General features: G+C 46.8%; 1 protein-coding gene across 5 annotated transcripts in view; it reads left to right on the top strand.

Moving 5' to 3' along the window:
• RAPGEF1 (Rap guanine nucleotide exchange factor 1) overlaps positions 1 to 19808 on the top strand; it is a 215100-nt gene that overhangs the window by 85234 nt on the left and 110058 nt on the right. For all 5 annotated transcript variants that reach the window (XM_068248875.1, XM_068248873.1, XM_068248872.1 and 2 more), the window contains exons 2-4: positions 409 to 551; positions 9564 to 9742; positions 11989 to 12145. In XM_068248875.1, coding sequence (XP_068104976.1) covers positions 409 to 551; positions 9564 to 9742; positions 11989 to 12145 — 479 coding nt within the window. The remainder of the gene's footprint in view (positions 1 to 408; positions 552 to 9563; positions 9743 to 11988; positions 12146 to 19808) is intronic.

The raw sequence follows: 19808 nt of genomic DNA, 5'->3' as shown, positions 1-19808 counted from the left end.
ACATGCCATTCCTGCACCACTGTAGATACGCCTCTGCAGTGATGCGAGTACGCATGCGAATCCCTGTAGCCATGCCATGCGTGGCTATAGGCATTTGGATGCTTGCTGTGATAAACTGCAGCACGTCTTCCGAATTGCTTCGGCTATTTGGACGGCAGGCGTATTGAGGGAATAGGAAGCAGTCAATGAGAAGCAACTAATTTTGAGCTGATGGATTATGTAAATATTATATGCAGCTTGAAAATGGACCAATTGAATCTGGCCAAGGTGGGATTCAATTGCTTTATGTTCAAGCTGCAGACATTTGCATAATCCTACATCCACCCTGGTCGCTAGTTTCAGTGCATTACTTACCTTTGTCAGTCTGTAGAGCAAGTCTTCTGATGACTTTATCTTCTTCTCTTGCAGATAGCCAGCGCTCTCACCTCTCATCGTTCACCATGAAGCTGAAGGACAAGTTCCACTCTCCGAAGATCATCAAGAGGACGCCCTCTAAGAAAGGGAAGCCTGCCGACCTGACAGTGAAAACCGAGGAGAAGCCGGTCAACAAAGTGAGTCATCGATGTTCATCCTCATCACTGTGCGTCTCACTATTTAGTCCACTGTTTACAGCAAACGCATTGTATCAATTGATCCACCTTAAAGGGAACCTGAACTGAGTAAAATTATTTAAAATAAACACGAGGTTACTTCAAATGAACATTACATAGTTACCTCGCCATCAGTTCCTCTCAGAAGCTCACCACTTTCTTCTGACAATGATCCCTTCCAGCTCTGACAACATTTTGTCAGAACAAAGTGAGCAATGTTACAGTTTAACAGTGTGCTAACCAGAAAGCTATTATGGGGTAATAGCCATTTTCATTTTTTTTATGTTTTTTTGGGCTGCGGGGGGTAGCAGGCAGGACGGTGGTGTCAGCAGAGGGGGGGGGGGGGGTCGGTCCCCCTCTCACCTGGGTCACTGCTACCCCCTCCAGCTGCATGCCACAAAAATGTAATGTATAGCAGCAGGGAGCTTACCTCCTTCTCCTACTACTTCCTCCACTCGCCGCGTCACTGGCTGCAATGCCGCCCTCTATACTTCGGAGGATGGCATTGCAGGCAGTGACGCGGTGAGCGGAGGAAGTAGGAGGAGGAGGTAAGCTCCCTGCTGCTATACATTACATTTTTGCGGCATGTAGCTGGAGGGGGTAGCGGGGACGGGGGACCCAGGGAAGGGAAGGGGGTGTCCCTACTCCCCGCTGACCACTGCCTTCCCCGTCCTGGCTGCTATCACCCCTTCAGCATGGCAGCCCCCTCTCTCCCCCAGGCTGCGACACAGAAACGGATCCGTTTTTGTGTCCAAATCTGCCTGTGTAGAGGGGATCCGTTTTCCTATTGCCTGCCACTACCCCTGTGTGTATCAGGTTCCAGATCCGTTGCGTGAAAACGCAGCAGATCCGGACCTTCCAGACTGTTTTAAAAACGGGTCCCTGCAAACGCAAACGGATCCGTTTTTTTGTTGGGTAAAGACAGCTGCTATTTTTAACATTGCTATCCGTGGCTCCGGTTTTGATCAGGTTTTAAAAACGGAGCCAGTGATACGTTTCCGGACCTAGTGTGAACTAGCTCTTAGGCCCAAATAAACTCCTGCTTTTCTAGAGCAGCTCTTGATCTTCAGAAGCTCTGAAGCCCTCTTCTATAGAGTTCTAAGTTAGAACTAAAGGTTTGTACTCATGCTACAAAACACATGGGCGAGATGATTATCCTGCAAGGCCTCGGCCAAGAATCTAGCGTAAGTAAAGGTGTCCGGTAACCAATGGTGTGGATCGCTGCCAAGCTGACTCCCCCCACCTCCTGTAACCTCTGCAGCAATGCTGCCAGCGCTATACATCTATTTGCAAAAGCCAACCTCTAGATATGATGCTCAACCACTTTGGTTGTCCATGGTGAGACCTCTTCTGAGCAGAACCTGTCCTGTTAAACAGCTGTATGATCGGGCAGAATTTTGACATTCTTCACTTAGCGGTGTACTCACTTTTGTTGCTAGCATTTTAGACATTAATGGCTATGTGTTGAGTTATCGACACTTTATGCAAGCTGCACACTGACGACTTTACGTTGTATCAAAGTGTCATGTCTTCAGTGTTCAGGTGTTTTAAAAGTTGTAATGAAATATTTACAAAAAAGGTGTGTGTGTGTGTGTGTTAGTTATTCATATACATACTGTGTGTTGTGCTTTAGTGTGTGTTCAGTTACAGCCTAAAGGGCGCTGTTTTCAGCTGGTTTCAGTCCCATCTGTCACAGGAAGTGTGCCTGAGCACCCACTATTCTGATCCAGTGCCACTTACTTATGGAGTCCCACAGGGTTTCATGCTGTCACTATTACTCTTTGCAGCCTCCATGCTCCCAGTAGGCAAAATAGTCCAGACCTATGACCTAGGATACCATTGTTACGCAGACGACACAACTGTATCTGTCCTTTAAGCATGGCACTCAAGACACATCAGCATCCATCAATGCCTGTGAAGTGGAATTACAAAACTGGCTGAACACCAGCTGGCTGAGGCTGAACTCTGACAAATCAGAGGTGTTGGAGGTAGGAGGTCCACACATGATAGAAAACTTGCCCCACTTCCAAAACTCTTCCCACTTCAAACTAGCAATTGGGGGAGATGCCGTGCAGTATAAAGACTCTGTGCGAAACCTGGGGGTGATCCTGCATGGAAAGCTAACACTCAGACAGTAGGTATTGGCTGTCGTCAAGTCCTCATTCTTCCATCTGTGAAATATAGCGAGAATTAAACACTTGCTGCAGACCTACCTACTCTAGTGCATGCATTTGTATTCTCCTGCCTGGACTACTGCAATGCCCTATTCATTGGATCCCCGTATAAAGTTCTGTGCCCCTTACAACTAGTACAGAATTCAGCAGCCAGACTCCTAGCCAATGCCCCAGCAGCTCACACATCACCCCAGTACTGCAAACTCTTTCCTGGCTGCCAGTAAAATGGAGAATCAATTCTGCCTGCTGACATTTAAGGCTCTTCACCACATGGGACCTAAATACATAGCGGATCTGTTGGAACTATATGCCCCTGCATGCTCTCTCTGCTCTGCAAATAAGACACATTTGGGTATTCCCAGGATTCACTTAAAAACATTTGGTACTCGGGCCTTTTCCTATGCAGCCCCTACTCTATGGAACTCCCTGCCACAATCAGTGCGATAGGCTCCTTCTCTAGACGGCTTTAAAGAGAGCTCGAGGCAGAATATTTGAATCTTAATAGGACCCAGAGGCATGTCATGTGCACAGTGACATGACTCTGCGTCCTTCTATTTCCGCTGCTAGTTCCCCCCATTGCTCTGCTGTCCCCCTGAAAATATCGCCAGGCTAGCGACAATCTTCTTGTTGCTAGCCGTCTGTTTACCTGAGGCTTTTCCAATCAGCGTCCTCCGCATCGCCGCCTCCATTACAGGCTCCCCCCGCCGCTCCCCGCCTCTGCTAGCTTCCTCCAATTAGAAGCCAAGATACGATCCAGGAAGTAGTTGTGATTGACAAGCCTCAGATAAACAGATGGCTAGCGAAATTCAGATTGCCGCTAGCCTGGCAATATTTTCAGGGGGACAGCAGAGCCCGGGGGGGACTAGCAGCGGCAATAGGACACAGAGGCACGTCATTTTGCACAGGACATGCCTCTGGGTCCTATTAAGATTTAAATATTCCACCCGGGTTCTCTTTAAGAAAAGGCTAAAAACCCACCTCTTATCCAGAGCCTTTGAGATCGCAGAATGCAGGTTTACAGCGCTTCGAGTCCCCAGGGACAAAAGCTCTATAAAAATATTATTTATTCTGCATGTGTGTTTTCATAGTGTTCATATACTGTGTGTGTGTGTGTGTGTGTGTGTGTGTGTGTTTTCATATGCATACTGTAGTGTGTGTTCATATACTGTGTGTGTGTGTTTTCATATGCATACTGTAGTGTGTTCATATACAGTGTGTGTGTGTGTGTTCATATACAGTGTGTGTGTGTGTTCATATGCATACTGTAGTGTGTGTTCATATACAGTGTGTGTGTGTGTTCATATGCATACTGTAGTGTGTGTTCATAGTGTTCAAATGCATGCTGTGTGCTGTAGTGTGTTCCTATACATACTGTGTGTGTGTCTGTGCCTCTCTCTCTTATACACACACACTCACTTTCACTCACTCTCTGCTTGTTCTCCTTTTAGCTCTGGCCTCCCCCTGAGCGGCTGTGTGCAGAGCATATCAGGCAGGGTGCATTGGGTCACTTAGTGACATGATCTGATTTCATCGATTGATCTCCCACCCCACAGCTGTAGGATGGGATCTGAGCTGCTGTCCCCAGGGGCTGCCATTCCACCACACCCCACAGCTGAGGAGAGCCTCACCCAGCTGCTTGGAAGTCTCCAGCTTCCACGGCCAAATGTGCTCATCCTAGCAGAGAGATCAGAGCGTCAGCGGGGTCACGTCTCTCTTCCAGGGAATCAGTGCTGTTATTACAGGAGGTTCTCAATTACAGACCAGCAAAGCTGCAGGAGCTTCTGAGCTGATGCACATTTGGTTTTAGCTTGTGTATTATTGTTGAAACTGAACCAATCAAGTTCATCTGCAGACTACTTGATTGGTTGAGTTTCAATCTGCATTCAAATTGCAGCTAAATGATTTGTAAATCATACATATCAAACTCTAGCCTGAGGGCAACATTTGGCTGGCAGAGCCATCAGATTTTGCACACAAGTGGTTTCGCTTCTTTGCATTATGTTGGGCTCGTTCTAGACCACAAGGGAAGCTATATTGGAGGTGAAGCCCCAGACCACCAGGGAAGCTGTGTTGGGGGTGAAGCCCTAGGTCACCAGGCAATTCATAGGGGGAAGAAGGGTCAAAACACTAGACACCAGGGAACTATTTAGGGGAGAAAGAGGTGGTCCCCACGCACCAGGGAACTGTAGAGAGGAGGCCACTAGACATTGAGGTTGGCCTGTGACTTGGTCCCGGTGTTCAGTTTCGGCCCCTTTTGCATCTGAGTTTAACAACGCCTGATGTAAATGAATAAAAGTAGGTGGTGTTGCAACCTCCACCCCACCCACTCCTTCCCAGCATCCCTCTGGAAAACTTAAATTTAATGTAAGATTTTTAATATGAGAAACCCATTATGTATCTGAAAAAAAGAGAGAAACCGAGAGCCCACTATGGTGCAGTATGTTAAGATGATATGATAAAATGTTAATATGCGAGAGATATATACTCACAAACATGGGTCACCTCATAGGCAACCACTGAAAAGGCAGGTGAGGAGATTATGCCTGTCCTCACTCAGGACTAAGAAGTCGCTCTCTGTAGTAAGAAGAAAAGGGTGGTACTCCCTTCCACCAGGAGTGGACACAGTGTATTTGGATGTAGAACAGAGGCGCCAGCAGGATAAAAATACGTAAAACCTTTAAAAACTGCTTGGAGGAAGTGGTGGGCTTACCTCCCAAAAGCAAACAAGAAGTACTGTTTGTATAAATTAACACATTTATTTATACGGTACCCCAAAAACAGAAATGCAATGCGTTTCGCAGGTCAAGCCCGCTTCATCAGGCAAAAACTTGGGGACAACAGTAAGTCTGAATTGTCAGGAATAGCGCCTCAGTAGGGCCTACTGAGGCGCTATTCCTGACAATTCAGACTTACTGTTGTCCCCAAGTTTTTGCCTGATGAAGCGGGCTTGACCTGCGAAACGCGTTGCATTTCTGTTTTTGGGGTACCGTATAAATAAATGTGTTAATTTATACAAACAGTACTTCTTGTTTGCTTTTGGGAGGTAAGCCCACCACTTCCTCCAAGCAGTTTTTAAAGGTTTTACGTATTTTTATCCTGCTGGCGCCTCTGTTCTACATCCATTATGTATCTGGTGTGAGTGTATATAATTATTATGCTTTCATAACATGTCACCTTTTTTCTGCCATAGTAGGAACGTACAGTCACTGCCAGGGACTGTGCATATCAACCACTCTTGAGCTGACTTATGAGCGTGGGTGAAGACATTAGCTGTGGTCTTGTGGGTGACATTATGGTTTTCTGTGATGTTACTGACAACTTTAGTGTCATTCAGTAACTTGGGAAAGTACACGGGCATCTAGGACTGTTACGGGTAAAACCCTTATATCATAGCAAAACTACTTTGCCTTTTAAAACTTCATTTAAAGCAGACCTGAACTGAGAACTAACTTCCTCTCAGCTCTGAAAGTTAAGCCACTGCATAATAACCTTTAAAGAAAAACACTTCTTTGCTATAGCCTTTTCCCCTTGCTGAAAGTCCACTCATTCACTTAAAGAGGAATTGTCACAAAAATCTTAAAATTTAAAACACATACAAATAAGAAGTACATTTCTCCCAGAGTAAAATGAGCCATAAATTACTTTTCTCCTATGTTTCTGTCACTCACAGTAGGTAGTAGAAATCTGACATTACAGACAGGTTTTGGGCTAGTCCATCTACCTACTCCATAGGGGATTCTCAGCATGGCCTTTATTCTTTATAAAGACATTCCCTGAAAAAGATTTATACAAAGATGCTGGCCAGCCTTCCTGCTCACTGTACACTATTTTAGCAGTTGGACAGAGCACCTGCCATTCACTAAGTGCTTTTAAATATAAAGAAAATACTGAGAACCCCCCCTATGAGAAGATGGGCTAGTCCAAAATCTGTCGGTAATGTCAGATTTCTACTTCTTATTGTAAGTGACAGCAACATAGGAGAAAAGTAATTTATAGCTCATTTTACTCTGGGAGAAACGTACTTCTTATTTGTATGTGTTTTAAATTTTAAGATTTTCGTGACAGTTCCTCTTTAAACGAGAATTGTCAATCGCCGCAGATTTTTTTTTTTTTTTTGTGTGTGATTTTTCAAAACACGAGTGAATTACAATGTGTTAAACTGCGGATTCGCAGCTAGTGGAAAAGTGCGCTACTAGTGTACATCCTAATAATTAGACTCCAGGACTGTGGTTAGAGGCACTGGAAATAAGAGTTGACTGTCGCGGTATATCATATCTCCCCCTCCACACTTGAGGATAAGTAGCCACACTTGAGTACAAGTTCATTAACATGTTACATTTCTGTAGTGCAGGTTTGATAATAAAAGTAAGAAGCCTCATGAGACAGGAAGTGAAGGGAAATCACCTCATGAGGTTTCAGAAAATAATAAGGACTTGACGTGGTTCTCACACTCCCAACAAAATATGAAAATAACATTTTGACTGGAATTTTTACCCCCATTTCCAGGATTGCCTTAGTTTTTGGTAGAGCAAGTCAGGGCAGTCAGTGAAGTACAAACAATTCCACATTTTTATGCTAATATATCCAGTGTTGGAAATGTTAATTTAAAATTTGTGTAATTCTGCATCACCTTGGAAACGTTTGACCTTCACTGGCAGAAGGTGAGGCAGTATGTTTTATTGCTGCCTGCATTGGGGGGAGGTGGGATTTTTTTTCCTCCCCGCTTGCTGACACTGTGAAGGTTTGCTTCAGAACAGAAAAACAAACGTTTGCTTTCTTAAAACAGAAAGAATTTGCAATAATTCAGGTTGGAGTGAGCTTGAGATGTCTCCCAGTGCATCACTGCTGAATATATGCAAATTAACCATTGTTATCCATAGAAGCTCAACACACCTCCAGAACTGCTGGAATGCAATGATGTGTCAGCTTGTTAATTTGTACAGAGCCATAATAATCCAACATACATACAGACTGTTTCAGATTGGTAGATCCTCATCAGTGCATGGCATGGATTAATTTGGCTCTATGGAGTAGGGCTTGTAACACCGAGAGGTACAGACTAACCAGCAAGCTCATGGTGACCCAGAACTCATTGGGGTGTATGCACGTTGGATTATTATGGCTATGGCTCTGTACAAATTAACAAGCTGACACATCATTGCATTCCAGCGGTTCTAGAGGTGTGTTTAGCTTCAGAACAGAAAGTGAGAAAAATTTCAAACTTTGGAATAAATTTGTCACTAGAGCAAAGGTGTCAAAGAGTTGATTTTCTCCTTTCTTGGAGAAACTTACTAGGAACTTACTGTTTAGCATCTTGTACAGGACATAAAGGTGGCCACACACCATACAAATTTAAATATCTTTCAGTTCAAAAATTACAATACATTTTTCCGATTGGTTGTAACGTTTCAAAAACCTGACCAGTGTATCACACACGTGTGCTCATTTATTCCCCAAATATGGGAAAAGAAGGGATTGAAAACTGAAAAAAATTGCTGGGGTCTATACCAGGGCTGCAGAGTCAGAGCAATTTTGGTACCTGGAGTCTGAGTCTGAGTCAGTGGTTTCATTAACTGTGGAGTTGGATTATTACCAACTCCACAGCCCTGGTCTATACATCAAGAATAATTCAATTTTCATAAATACAATCTGAAAAATCCACCACTCCCCATCTTTTTGTATAGAAAAAGGAAATTCGATCAGATTTCTTAAACAAATAAAGATGAAAAAACTTTAATTCTTCTGTACTACCAATTTTTTTTCCTGAATTGTTGTAAAATTGGAGCAATTTATTGTATAGTGTGTGGCCACCTTAAAGGCCAAACGCCATACAATTCCTTAAATATCTCTTCAATTCAAGAACTGCAATCCATTTTTCTGACTGATTGGTCAGATTTTTGAAATGCTACAATGTACCACACACACATGTTCAAATTTTCCCCAATTATGAAAAAAAAATGAAAAGGCAGAAAAAATTGCTTTGGTTTGTACATCAAGATATTGACAATCTACCACACACCATTCAATTTTCAGAAAAATCCAACACTTCCGATCTTCTTTTAGCGAATAAAACAGGAAATTCGATCAGATTTCTCGATTGAATGGAAAAAAAAACCTTTTGATTTTTTTGTTTTGTTTTGTTTTTTGGTACAACTGATCGTATTTATTGAATTGGTGTAAAATTGGATCTTTTAATTGTAAGGTGTGTGGCTTTCACCAATGGGAAGGGATTTCACTAGTGGGAGGCCCTGGCACAGGGGTGTCAAACTCAAATACAAAGTGGGCAGGAATTGAACACTGGGACCTAGTCGCGGGCCAACCTCAATGTCTACTGGCCACCTTCCTCCCCATACAGTTCCTTGGTGTCTAGTGGTCCACCTCTCTCCCCTATACTGTTCCCTGGTGTCTAGTGGCCCCCACCCTCCCCTATACAGTTCCCTAGTGTTTAGTACTTTCCCCCACCTTCCCATATGGCTTTCCTGGTGATCTAGGGCTTCACCCCCAATATAGCTTCCCTGGTGGTCTAGAGTGGGCCAAATATAATGTAAAGTGGGGAAACCACTTGGGGGCCACATTTAATGGCTCTGAGGGCCAGATTTGGCCCGCAGGCCGCAGTTTGACATGTACCGTATGCATTAGCAGAAATCTGAGAGCCATTCAAACCCTTGTCTAAAGTTCCCAGTTATAAATAAAAAAACATTTTGTGTAGACTTCCACTTGGAAAAGAAGTGTGATCTGTAACCCTGGAGTAAAATAGTCTGATAGTTGCTTGTTTTGTGTTTTTTTTCCCCCTCTTTAGATCCTGAGCCGCTTGGAAGAACAGGAGAAGGAAGTCGTCAATGCGCTGCGCTACTTTAAGACTATCGTAGACAAAATGGCCGTAGACAAGATGGTATTGGTGATGCTACCGGGGTCTGCCAGCAAAGTCCTGGAAGCCATTCTTCCATTGGTGCAGGCGGATACACACACCCAACAAAGGTAAGCACTTTGGAGATGGACCTCTGAGTGGTCACTGGAAACACTTAGGGTAGGATGGGTGGCAGCTCTATTAGGAAAAGCAGTAGCTGATTGGTTAGTCATGTCACAAATAACAGGGCTTTATGTAACTTGTGTTCAGGTAGCCAGAGGTTTACCCAGGCACACAGAAGTTTCAGGATTATATGTTTATTGCCACACTCAACACGGTCTCACCTAGACTTGTGCACCCATCAGCATGCTTCAGTGTCTGATCTGCATGCTTCAGTGCACACATTGGCACGCTTCAATGCACGCTCTGCACACATCGGCACACTTCAGTGTGCACACGCTCTACACACATCTGTATGGCACTGTGGGTAGGAGAAAACACAAAGGAGAGTGCACTCAGACTGCTGTTAATCAAAGGGGACTAGCGGTCCTAGACAGATATTACCTGATAAACTGGCTGATATACCCATATGGGTGTTATCAGCATACACACTTCCTCTCAGACCAGGGATCAGGACAGCAGCAGGTTCTCTGTCCTAGAGAGGGGACAGAAGAGTGCAGGTTCTCTGTCCAAAAGTGTGCTCTCCTTTGTGTATTCTCCTGCCCCCTGTCCCATACAGATTTCTCTGCCTCCAAGAGTGGACCACGCACACAGAGCAGCACCGATTCCCATCACCTAACACGTCTCCAAAATACAGAAGCACAATTTTATCCAGCTCACTCCCCCTGTTCTTGATGTTGTCAGTACAGAGGTTATCTACGTTCACCTACCGGCAAACATCAGCTCGCTTAATTGCTTGCCCTGCACACATTGGCAGGCTTCAATGTACACCCCGCATGCATCGGCACACTTCAGAGCGCGCGCTGCATACTCTGCCCATTTAATACGCACTCTGCATGGGGAGGGGGGCAACGGCAGCACATTGGTGGGGCGGGCCAATTGGTGGAGCATAGATTTTGGCCTGTTTTCTATTAAGCCAAAAGTAGGTGGGTCGGCTTGCACAGTGGAGCTTCTCCGGAGGTATACATGGTATTTAATTTATATAATTCTCAGGAAGTGCAATTAGTATAGAGATTTCCCAATGGAAAGTAAAGTAAGGGCTCAAACCCACTAGAGCAAAGCTCCCCAACCCTGTCCTCAAGGCCCACCAACAGTTCATGTTTTGCAGAAAACCACAAACGTTCACAGGTGAGGTGATTAGTGTCTCAGCAGAGCTGATTAAAGAGACACTGAAGCGAGACTAAATCTCGCTTCAGGTCTTATATATAGCAGGGGCATGTGTGTCCCTGCTAATACGCCGCTATCCCGCGGCTAAACGGGGGTCCCTTCACCCCCAACCCACCCCCCGCAAAAGATGGTCGGCAAGTTGGTCGTGGGGATTGTCTTCCTGGAGGCAGGGCTAACTGCTGCAGCCCTGCCTCCAGTCGCGTCTATCAGACGCGCATCGCCGCCTCTCCCCCGCCCCTCTCAGTGAAGGAAGACTGAGAGGGGCGGGGGAGAGGCGGAGATACGCGTCTGACAGACGCGCATGGGGCAGGGCTGCGGCGGTTAGCCCTGCCCCAACCAGGAAGCGCTCCCCCGCTGCACGGAGGGGGTTTGGGGGGGACAGGGACCCCCATTAAGCCGCGCTATAGCGGCGTTTTAGCAGGGGCACGCATGCCCCTGCTAGCTATGAGGTCTGAAGCGAGATCTATTCTCGCTTCAGACTCTCTTTAACTACCGCTGTGGATTTCCACAAAACATGCAGTGTTGGTGGGCCTTGAGGACAGGGTTGGGGAACACTGCACTAGAGCGATTTTGTGAGCGTTTAGGAAACGATTCAAACGCTAGCAATTTCCCTAAATGCTCAGCTAATGTTAATGGATTGGCCAATTTCCACTGGAGCGATTGCGATTACCAAAATCGCAAACGCAGGACATGCAGCATTTTAGCATTAGCGGTTCTGCAATGGAAAGTATATAAACGCTGGCGTAATCGCTCGTCAGAACCTACAAAGAGTGATTTGGCTAGCGTTTTGAAATTACTACACACCGTAAAAAAAACTAAAAATTAATTGAAAGGACCAATCAAAATTAAAACCGCTAATCGCTACGCAATCGCTGGCAAAACGCTTACACTTTTTAAAATCGCTACCAAAATTGCCAGAAAACGCTCATGAAATCGCTTACAAAACGCTCATACAAATCGCTACCGGTTGCGATTAGCATTTTGTAGTGGGTTTCAAGCCTCACACATTCTCTTGTTCTTCTATTTACAGCACTGCCATCTCTTCCTGCTACAGCCGGGTGTACCAGTCTCTTGCCAACCTCATTCGCTGGTCTGATCAGGTGATGCTGGAGGGCGTGAACTGCGAGGATAAAGAGATGGTGTCCACTGTGAAAGACGTCATCAAAGCTGTTCTGGATGGCGTGAAGGTCAGGGCTTGCTTGCAAGTCGGCACTTTTTTTTATTTTAGAGAATTTCTCATAGAGCACAATGCCAGGCAGAGGAGTGACGTGTACATTTCAGAAGGGAGGATCCCCCTGGAGAATGACTCCCTCGCCACTGTGCCAAGTTTCATAACCTCTTGATAAGCTGATATGCAGGTGTCAACCTTTATAGCTGATTGGTACACTCAGCTGGTCATACAGAGTGTTAAAGAGGAACTTTAACCAAGAATTGAACTTCATTCCAATCATTAGCTGATGGCCCCTTTCCCACAAGAAATCTTTTCTCAAGTAGATCGGCAGGGGTCTGTATGGCTGATATTGGCTCCCACAGTGTGAGGTCATGACCATGGTCCTGACAGTTTGCTGTCTGTGAACCTCGTTAAATTGTGAGAAATGATGGCTTTTTCCAACGGCCAAGCAACCAGTATCTCCCTCTGTGCATAGAGCCCTCAGTAATGAGCATTCTGTACAGATCACCTGGCAGCACTAAAGATGTCCCCACCAGTGATAAATGTAAGAATGTAAATCAGGGAGAGGAAAGATTTTACAATGGACGAACACTGACTAAATAATCTATAAATGAATATTGTAAAAAATATAGCAATTATATTCTTTGTTATTTTCACTACAGTTCCTCTTTAAAGAGAACCCGAGGTGGGTTTGAAGAATATTATCTGCATACAGAGGCTGGATCTGCCTATACAGCCCAGCCTCTGTTGCTATCCCAAACCCCCCTAAGGTCCCCCTGCACTCTGCAGTCCCTCATAAATCCCAGCCACGCTGCTGACAAACAGCTTGTCAGAGCTGGCTGTGTTTATCTCTATAGTGTCAGTCAGCTGCTCCCCCGCCTCCTGCAGAACTCCAGTCCCCGCCTGCATCCCTTCCCTCCCTGCTGATTGGGGGGAAGGGATGGGGGCAGGGACCGGAGCTATGCAGGAGGCGGGGGAGCAGCTGAGACTGACACTACAGATGTAAACACAGCCTCACAGCACGGCTGTGATTTATGAGGGATTGCAGAGTGCAGGGGGACCTTAGTTGGGGTTTGGGATAACAACAGAGGCTGGGCTGTATAGGCAGATCCAGCCTCTGTATGCAGATAACATTCTTTAAACCCACCTCGGGTTCTCTTTAAGTCGGCAATTTCAGGATTGATTGTTTCAATCGATTTTGGACTGTTCATTGATCGAAAATGTGACCGGATTCAAGAATTGCAATCAATTTTTCTTATTAGTTGTAACATTTCACAGAGATAGAATTACACTATAGCAGTGATCTGCAAACTTGGCTCTCCAGCTGTTAAGGAACTACAAGTCCCACAATGCATTGCAGCAGTCTGACAGCCACAGTCATGATTCATAAAGGCAAATGCATTGTGGGACTTGTAGTTCCTTAACAGCTGGAGAGCCAAGTTTGCAGATCACTGCACTATAGGAATGGAACAGCTGCTTTTGTTGTGGAAACATGCAAATCTCTGGCCCTCCAAAGATGTTTTCTTTTCATTCACAACAGAAGGTACAGTTAAGTCCAGGTTTACTTCCTTAGGACAGAAGGATTTAGCAAGTATTACTTCCATGTGTGCGAGAATCCACATCCATTATGCTCTCATCCAGGTCTGTGCTTAGACACGTGTCTGTCATTCCTGGAGGCTCTTTCTGGCCCACTCCAAAAAAATTCTCCTCCTCTGGAATTTGAGGGGACTTTGCAAAACTTTTCAGGCTGGGTTCCCACTTATCGTATTAAAAACTAATGAAAGTCAATGGGAAATTGCACTTCTGCTAAAATTTGCGTATTCACGTTTTAAAATACTTGCTACTTGCAGCGTAAATTTGCATAGCCCATGCAGTTTCCCATTGACTTTCATTAGCCAATTGTGAAAATTTGCATAAGGATTTGTGAATTTTAATGTGAATGAAACGTTCTGTTTTCCCCAATAATTGTGACCCCTCTAACAAGGCTCCTACAAATAATTTTACAATAGTGTAGAACACATTGCTCACTCAGTTGCCTTCACTCAGTTGTTATGCGGTCTTCTTGATAGCCGCACACCTCCTCCAGTTGCATGGTTCTCCTGTGATATTACACGCCCCACTTCCTGTGGCTGCCTCTTTACACATAGGCGTTTGCACTCAGATCCAGTCTTTGGGTTAGTGGCATACTGATATGCAGGAGAACACCCAAGATCAGGGCTGTGGAGTCGGTACAAAAATCGTCTGACTCCGAGTATTCAGTTTATGAGCTCACCGACAGTCTGACTCCAGGTACCCCAAATTGCTTCAACTCTGACTCCTTAAGTCTAATTCTTACCAGGGCTGTGGAGTCAACCGACTCCCAACTACTCGGTTTATGAAACCTACAACAGTCTAACTCCAGGTACCCAAAATTGCTCCAACTCCTCGACTCCGACTCCACAGCCCTGCCCAAGATGATTACCGTTGCAAGAAGAATGAACCAGTTAGATGTGTGACTGCTGACTAGGTAGCCGGTGTTCTGTGGTCTGGCAGGTGGGCAGCCCACCTTTGAGACTATTGGGGAATTGTTAATCGTGCAATTTCCACTTGAAATGGCATTTCACTTTATCTAAGTACCTTGTACGATCTCTGCAGCAAGTCCTGATATAACGCATCCGGTCTATACTCTGTACTGATGAAGGCCTAAAACATCTGTTCACAAGTTGGATAGCTGTGTAAAAGTTGTAGACGTGCTATTATCAGCAGTTCTGATTGCATGCCTAGCTTACAGGAGCATAAAGAAGTGATTTAAATGGCGCCACCCATTCTACTGAAGTTGTGTACTTGTATTCTTTATGCGCACGTAAAAGTTGTACTGCACACATAGAAGTGAATTCTGTTTTTAAAAAGTGTTTTGGATTTTGTGTGGTGCAGTTGTTTTAAAGTGTACCTTAAGTGTCCCAAAAAAATTGAGTTTTACTCACCTGGGGCTTACCTCAGCCCCCTGCAGCTGATCGGTGCCCACGACGAGTCGCTCTGATGCTCCGGGTCCCGCTGGCGGCCACTTCCGGTTTCGCCGTCAGGACCCGTCAGGCTGGGGAACGCGGCTGATACTACGCGTTCCCAGCCAAAATAGCACCCCTATGCGGCCATATGTCCGCATACGGGTGCCTATGCGGACATATGGCCGCATAGGGGTGCTATTTTGGCTGGGAACGCGTAGTATCAGCCACGTTCCCCAGCCTGACGGGTCCTGACGGCAAAACCGGAAGTGGCCGCCAGCGGGACCCGGAGCATCAGAGCGACTCGTCGTGGGCACCGATCAGCTGCAGGGGGCTGAGGTAAGCCCCAGGTGAGTAAAACTCATTTTTTTTGGGACACTTAAGGTACACTTTAAGGCGATGAGGGGGCAGGGCTTGAAGCCACATCAGGAAATTACACGAAAATGACACTTGGTGAGTGCAATTGCACTAAAACCGCTGCAGGCAGTGTGATTGCGCTTAGGGGAAAATCACATCGCACTAGTGTAAAAGCAGCAATTTGTTTCTATGTTAATATAGAAATGCATGCGATTTAAAAATTGCATGAGCTCTGAAAAACAAAACGCTGCTAGCGGAAAAGGGCTAATGAGCTGTGACGCTCTGTTAGAATGTGTTGCGTTCCCTTAACTGCTGCACATCCAGTCCTGCTGGTTTATCAGCTGCAGCGTTCTGTCCACAGCATCCTGTTATAACACTAAGTGGAGGGGGACATCTGTGAGGTGCAAGCCTCCCTGGCTTTCTCCAGTGAGGGGGAGCCTCCATGGCTTTCTCCAGTAAGGTGCGTGCCTCCCTGGCTTTCTCCAGTGAGGGGGACCCTCCATGGCTTTCTCCGGTGAGGTGCGAGCCTCCCTGGCTTTCTTCTGTGAAGTGAGAGCCTCCCTGGCTTTCTCCTTTGAAGTGGAGCCTCCCTGGCTTTCTCCTGTGAAGGGGGAGCCTCCCTGGCTTTCTCCAGTGAGGTGCGCGCCTCCCTGGCTTTCTCCAGTGAGGTGCGCGCCTCCCTGGCTTTCTCCTGTGAAGTGGAGCCTCCCTGGCTTTCTCCGGTGAGGTGCGAGCCTCCCTGGCTTTCTTCTGTGAAGTGAGAGCCTCCCTGGCTTTCTCCTGTGAAGTGGAGCCTCCCTGGCTTTCTCCTGTGAAGTGGAGCCTCCCTGGCTTTCTTCTGTGAAGTGAGAGCCTCCCTGGCTTTCTCCTGTGAAGTGGAGCCTCCCTGGCTTTCTCCTGTGAAGTGGAGCCTCCCTGGCTTTCTCCTGTGAAGGGGGAGCCTCCCTGGCTTTCTCCTGTGAAGGGGGAGCCTCCCTGGCTTTCTCCTGTGAAGGGGGAGCCTCCCTGGCTTTCTCCTGTGAAGGGGGAGCCTCCCTGGCTTTCTCCTGTGAAGGGGGAGCCTCCCTGGCTTTCTCCTGTGAAGTGGAGCCTCCCTGGCTTTCTCCTGTGAAGGGGGAGCCTCCCTGGCTTTCTCCTGTGAAGTGGAGCCTCCCTGGCTTTCTCCTGTGAAGTGGAGCCTCCCTGGCTTTCTCCTGTGAAGTGGAGCCTCCCTGGCTTTCTCCTGTGAAGGGGGAGCCTCCCTGGCTTTCTCCTGTGAAGGGGGAGCCTCCCTGGCTTTCTCCTGTGAAGGGGGAGCCTCCCTGGCTTTCTCCTGTGAGGGGGGAGCCTCCCTGGCTTTCTCCTGTGAGGGGGGAGCCTCCATGGCTTTCTCCTGTGAGGGGGGAGCATCCATGGCTTTCTCCTGTGAAGTGAGAGCCTCCCTACTTTTCTACAGTGAGGTGCGAGCCCCTCTTGCTTTCTCCTGTGAAGGGGGAGCCTCCCTGGCTTTCTCCTGTGAGGGGGGAGCCTCCCTGGCTTTCTCCTGTGAGGGGGGAGCCTCCCTGGCTTTCTCCTGTGAGGGGGGAGCCTCCATGGCTTTCTCCTGTGAGGGGGGAGCATCCATGGCTTTCTCCTGTGAAGTGAGAGCCTCCCTACTTTTCTACAGTGAGGTGCGAGCCCCTCTTGCTTTCTCCTGTGAAGGGGGAGCCTCCCTGGCTTTCTCCGGTGAGGTGCGCGCCTCCCTGGCTTTCTCCAGTGAGGTGCGTGCCTCCCTGGCATTCTCCAGTGAGGTGCGCGCCTCCCTGGCTTTCTCCAGTGAGGTACGCGCCTCCCTGGCTTTCTCCAGTGAGGTGCGCGCCTCCCTGGCTTTCTCCAGTGAGGTACGCGCCTCCCTGGCTTTCTCCAGTGAGGTGCGCGCCTCCCTGGCTTTCTCCAGTGAGGTGCGCGCCTCCCTGGCTTTCTCCAGTGAGGTGCGCGCCTCCCTGGCTTTCTCCAGTGAGGTGCGCGCCTCCCTGGCTTTCTCCTGTGAAGGGGGAGCCTTCCTGGCTTTCTCCTGTGAAGGGGGAGCCTTCCTGCTTTTCTCCCAGAGCAGAGGGGTTAAGCCCAGCCATGCGCCTGGCAGATTGCACAGCCCCTCTGGGGAGACACAGCTGGAGTCTGCATCAGTGAGGTCATCCAGGGAATGAAGTCGGCTTTGGGAGTCTTCCAGGCCTGCCCTCCCTCCCTCCTCTCTGCTTAGAGCTGTATCACCGGGATTTCACCTCCCCACTCGCTCAGTACTCCTTCCACCGATCAGTTGTCAGTTTCCGCCATTCTTATCACACCCGGCCTGTAGTATAAAGTGTTACCCCTCTGCCTGATCCTTCACATGGCCCTCATGATGTGGCCTGCCTTCCTGGATCTGTTATTGGCCTCTTGTTTATACTTCATAGCTAGCCCAAATGTTTGCAAAACTTTGCTCTGACACATCCATGCTCACATCCGTCCTGTGTCAAAACATGGCGATCTCCGATCTGAGGAGCGCACAGCTTACCAGCACCTGGGCTGCCTTTGTTAGTCATGTGTTTGTGTGTTCTGTCCTTCCCTTTGATGTAAGCCTCTGTTATGTCTATAGTGACATTCTATAGGTCAGCACCTGGATTACTGTTACCATTCAGCCCCCATTATGTCTTTTTATAGAGTTAGCTTAAAGTGACACTGCAGGGGGAAAAAAGTATGGTATAATGACTTGTATGTGTAGTACGGATTATTAGAATATTAGTAGCAAAGAAGAGTCTCAAATTTTTTATTTTCAGAAATATAGCTTTTTTTAATATATATAACCTTGCTTCATTCTCTCATATTTGCAATTACAAACCACACTCGGAGCATAGCTATTGACCCTTTGATCACCCGTACAGTATAACCTTATCTAAATCTGTCTCTTACTGTTTATTTGATATATCAATGCTTTAGAAAATAGGACGGCCTCCGACCCAAGTTGGGGAGAGCTCAGAGAGGCTCTTTTGCATAGATGACAACTGAAGTGTCTTAACTCTTCCTATACTGGAAACAATATGAGAGTCGTTGCTTTGCTGCTAATGCTCGATTTCTTAGCTGTACTACCCATACAATGCATTATTTCATACGTTTATTTTCACTTCAGATTCCCTTTAACCCCCTCTCGACCGCCTAACGCTGATCGGTATCGGGAGAGTGGCAGCCCCAGGACTTGACGCCTGTCGGCGAGGTTTGCAGGAGATCGCGCGCGCAACCCTTCGCTTGAATGACAGAGCTCCACTCCGTCATCAGTCTCCCAGCGGCGATCTCCCCTAGGAGAATGTCTGATGGTGAAACCGCCATCTATCTACATTGTACAGCGCTGCGATCTACAACACGCTGTACTGGGGACTGCCGTGTCACTCAGCTGTCCCCTAGAAGGGCTCAGGAGTGATCATAGAGAAATGCACCCTGTGTGTATTTAGAGAGTTTAGCCTGTCTAATTTCCCCTCATCTGTGACTATTTACAAGTTGTAACATGATCCCTCAGCTGTGTCATCTGGCTGCCTTGGCAGAGCTGCTAATTTGTAAACACCGGATGTTGACCTTTGTCTGCTTCCATAAAAGCAGGAAATAGACACACTGCAGATTTATTGCAGAATTTGTATCAGCTGTAACAAAGAAATGTTTTTCTTTAAAGGTTATTATGCTGTTGCTTATCTTTTAGAGCAGAGAGGAAGTTCTGAGCTGAGGTCCGCTTTAAGATATACTGTACCCACATAGCCACACAATGTAACAAGACAATGGATCCCTCTCTGATCTGAATCTGTTCAGAAGGGATCAGTGAAGTGCAGCCTAAAGGTGCCCACACATCTAGCGATTTTGCAGTACAATCGACCATTCGATTCCATCATTTTATCGAATCCAGAAGGAAACGAGAGAGAATAGTGTGTTCCAGAATTCCCAATCGATGAAAAGTGGCTGTTCGCATGTCGAATCCACCAGCTCACTCGATTGAGCAGGATGCGAGATATCGGTCGATCGCACAGGAATCCGCTTCTGTTCACTTATTATTGGAACGATTTTTGCATTCAAGAGCATGGAGACACAACATTGGTTAGATCGATTAGTGAAGGTGAATTGCATGGGAATCGCTTGTGTGTGGGTCCCACGTCGATCGACTTTCAATCACCCATACTGAAGTCGATTCCCCAATAAAGTTGATCGCTTTGATTGAATCAGAATCACTAGATGTATGGCTGCCTTTATGGGCCGCTACTCCCCCCGTCCCTGATTGACCAAGTTTTCCACCCAGTTGATCATTTAGATGGATTTTCTGTAAAAATCGTTTTTGAAATGATGGTTGATGTGACATGTCGTGCA

Source organism: Hyperolius riggenbachi, chromosome 8 (assembly GCF_040937935.1).
Source record: "Hyperolius riggenbachi isolate aHypRig1 chromosome 8, aHypRig1.pri, whole genome shotgun sequence".
NCBI lineage: Eukaryota > Metazoa > Chordata > Amphibia > Anura > Hyperoliidae > Hyperolius > Hyperolius riggenbachi.
Note: the sequence above shows the minus strand (reverse complement) of the source record. Positions and strands in the feature narration are given on the sequence as shown.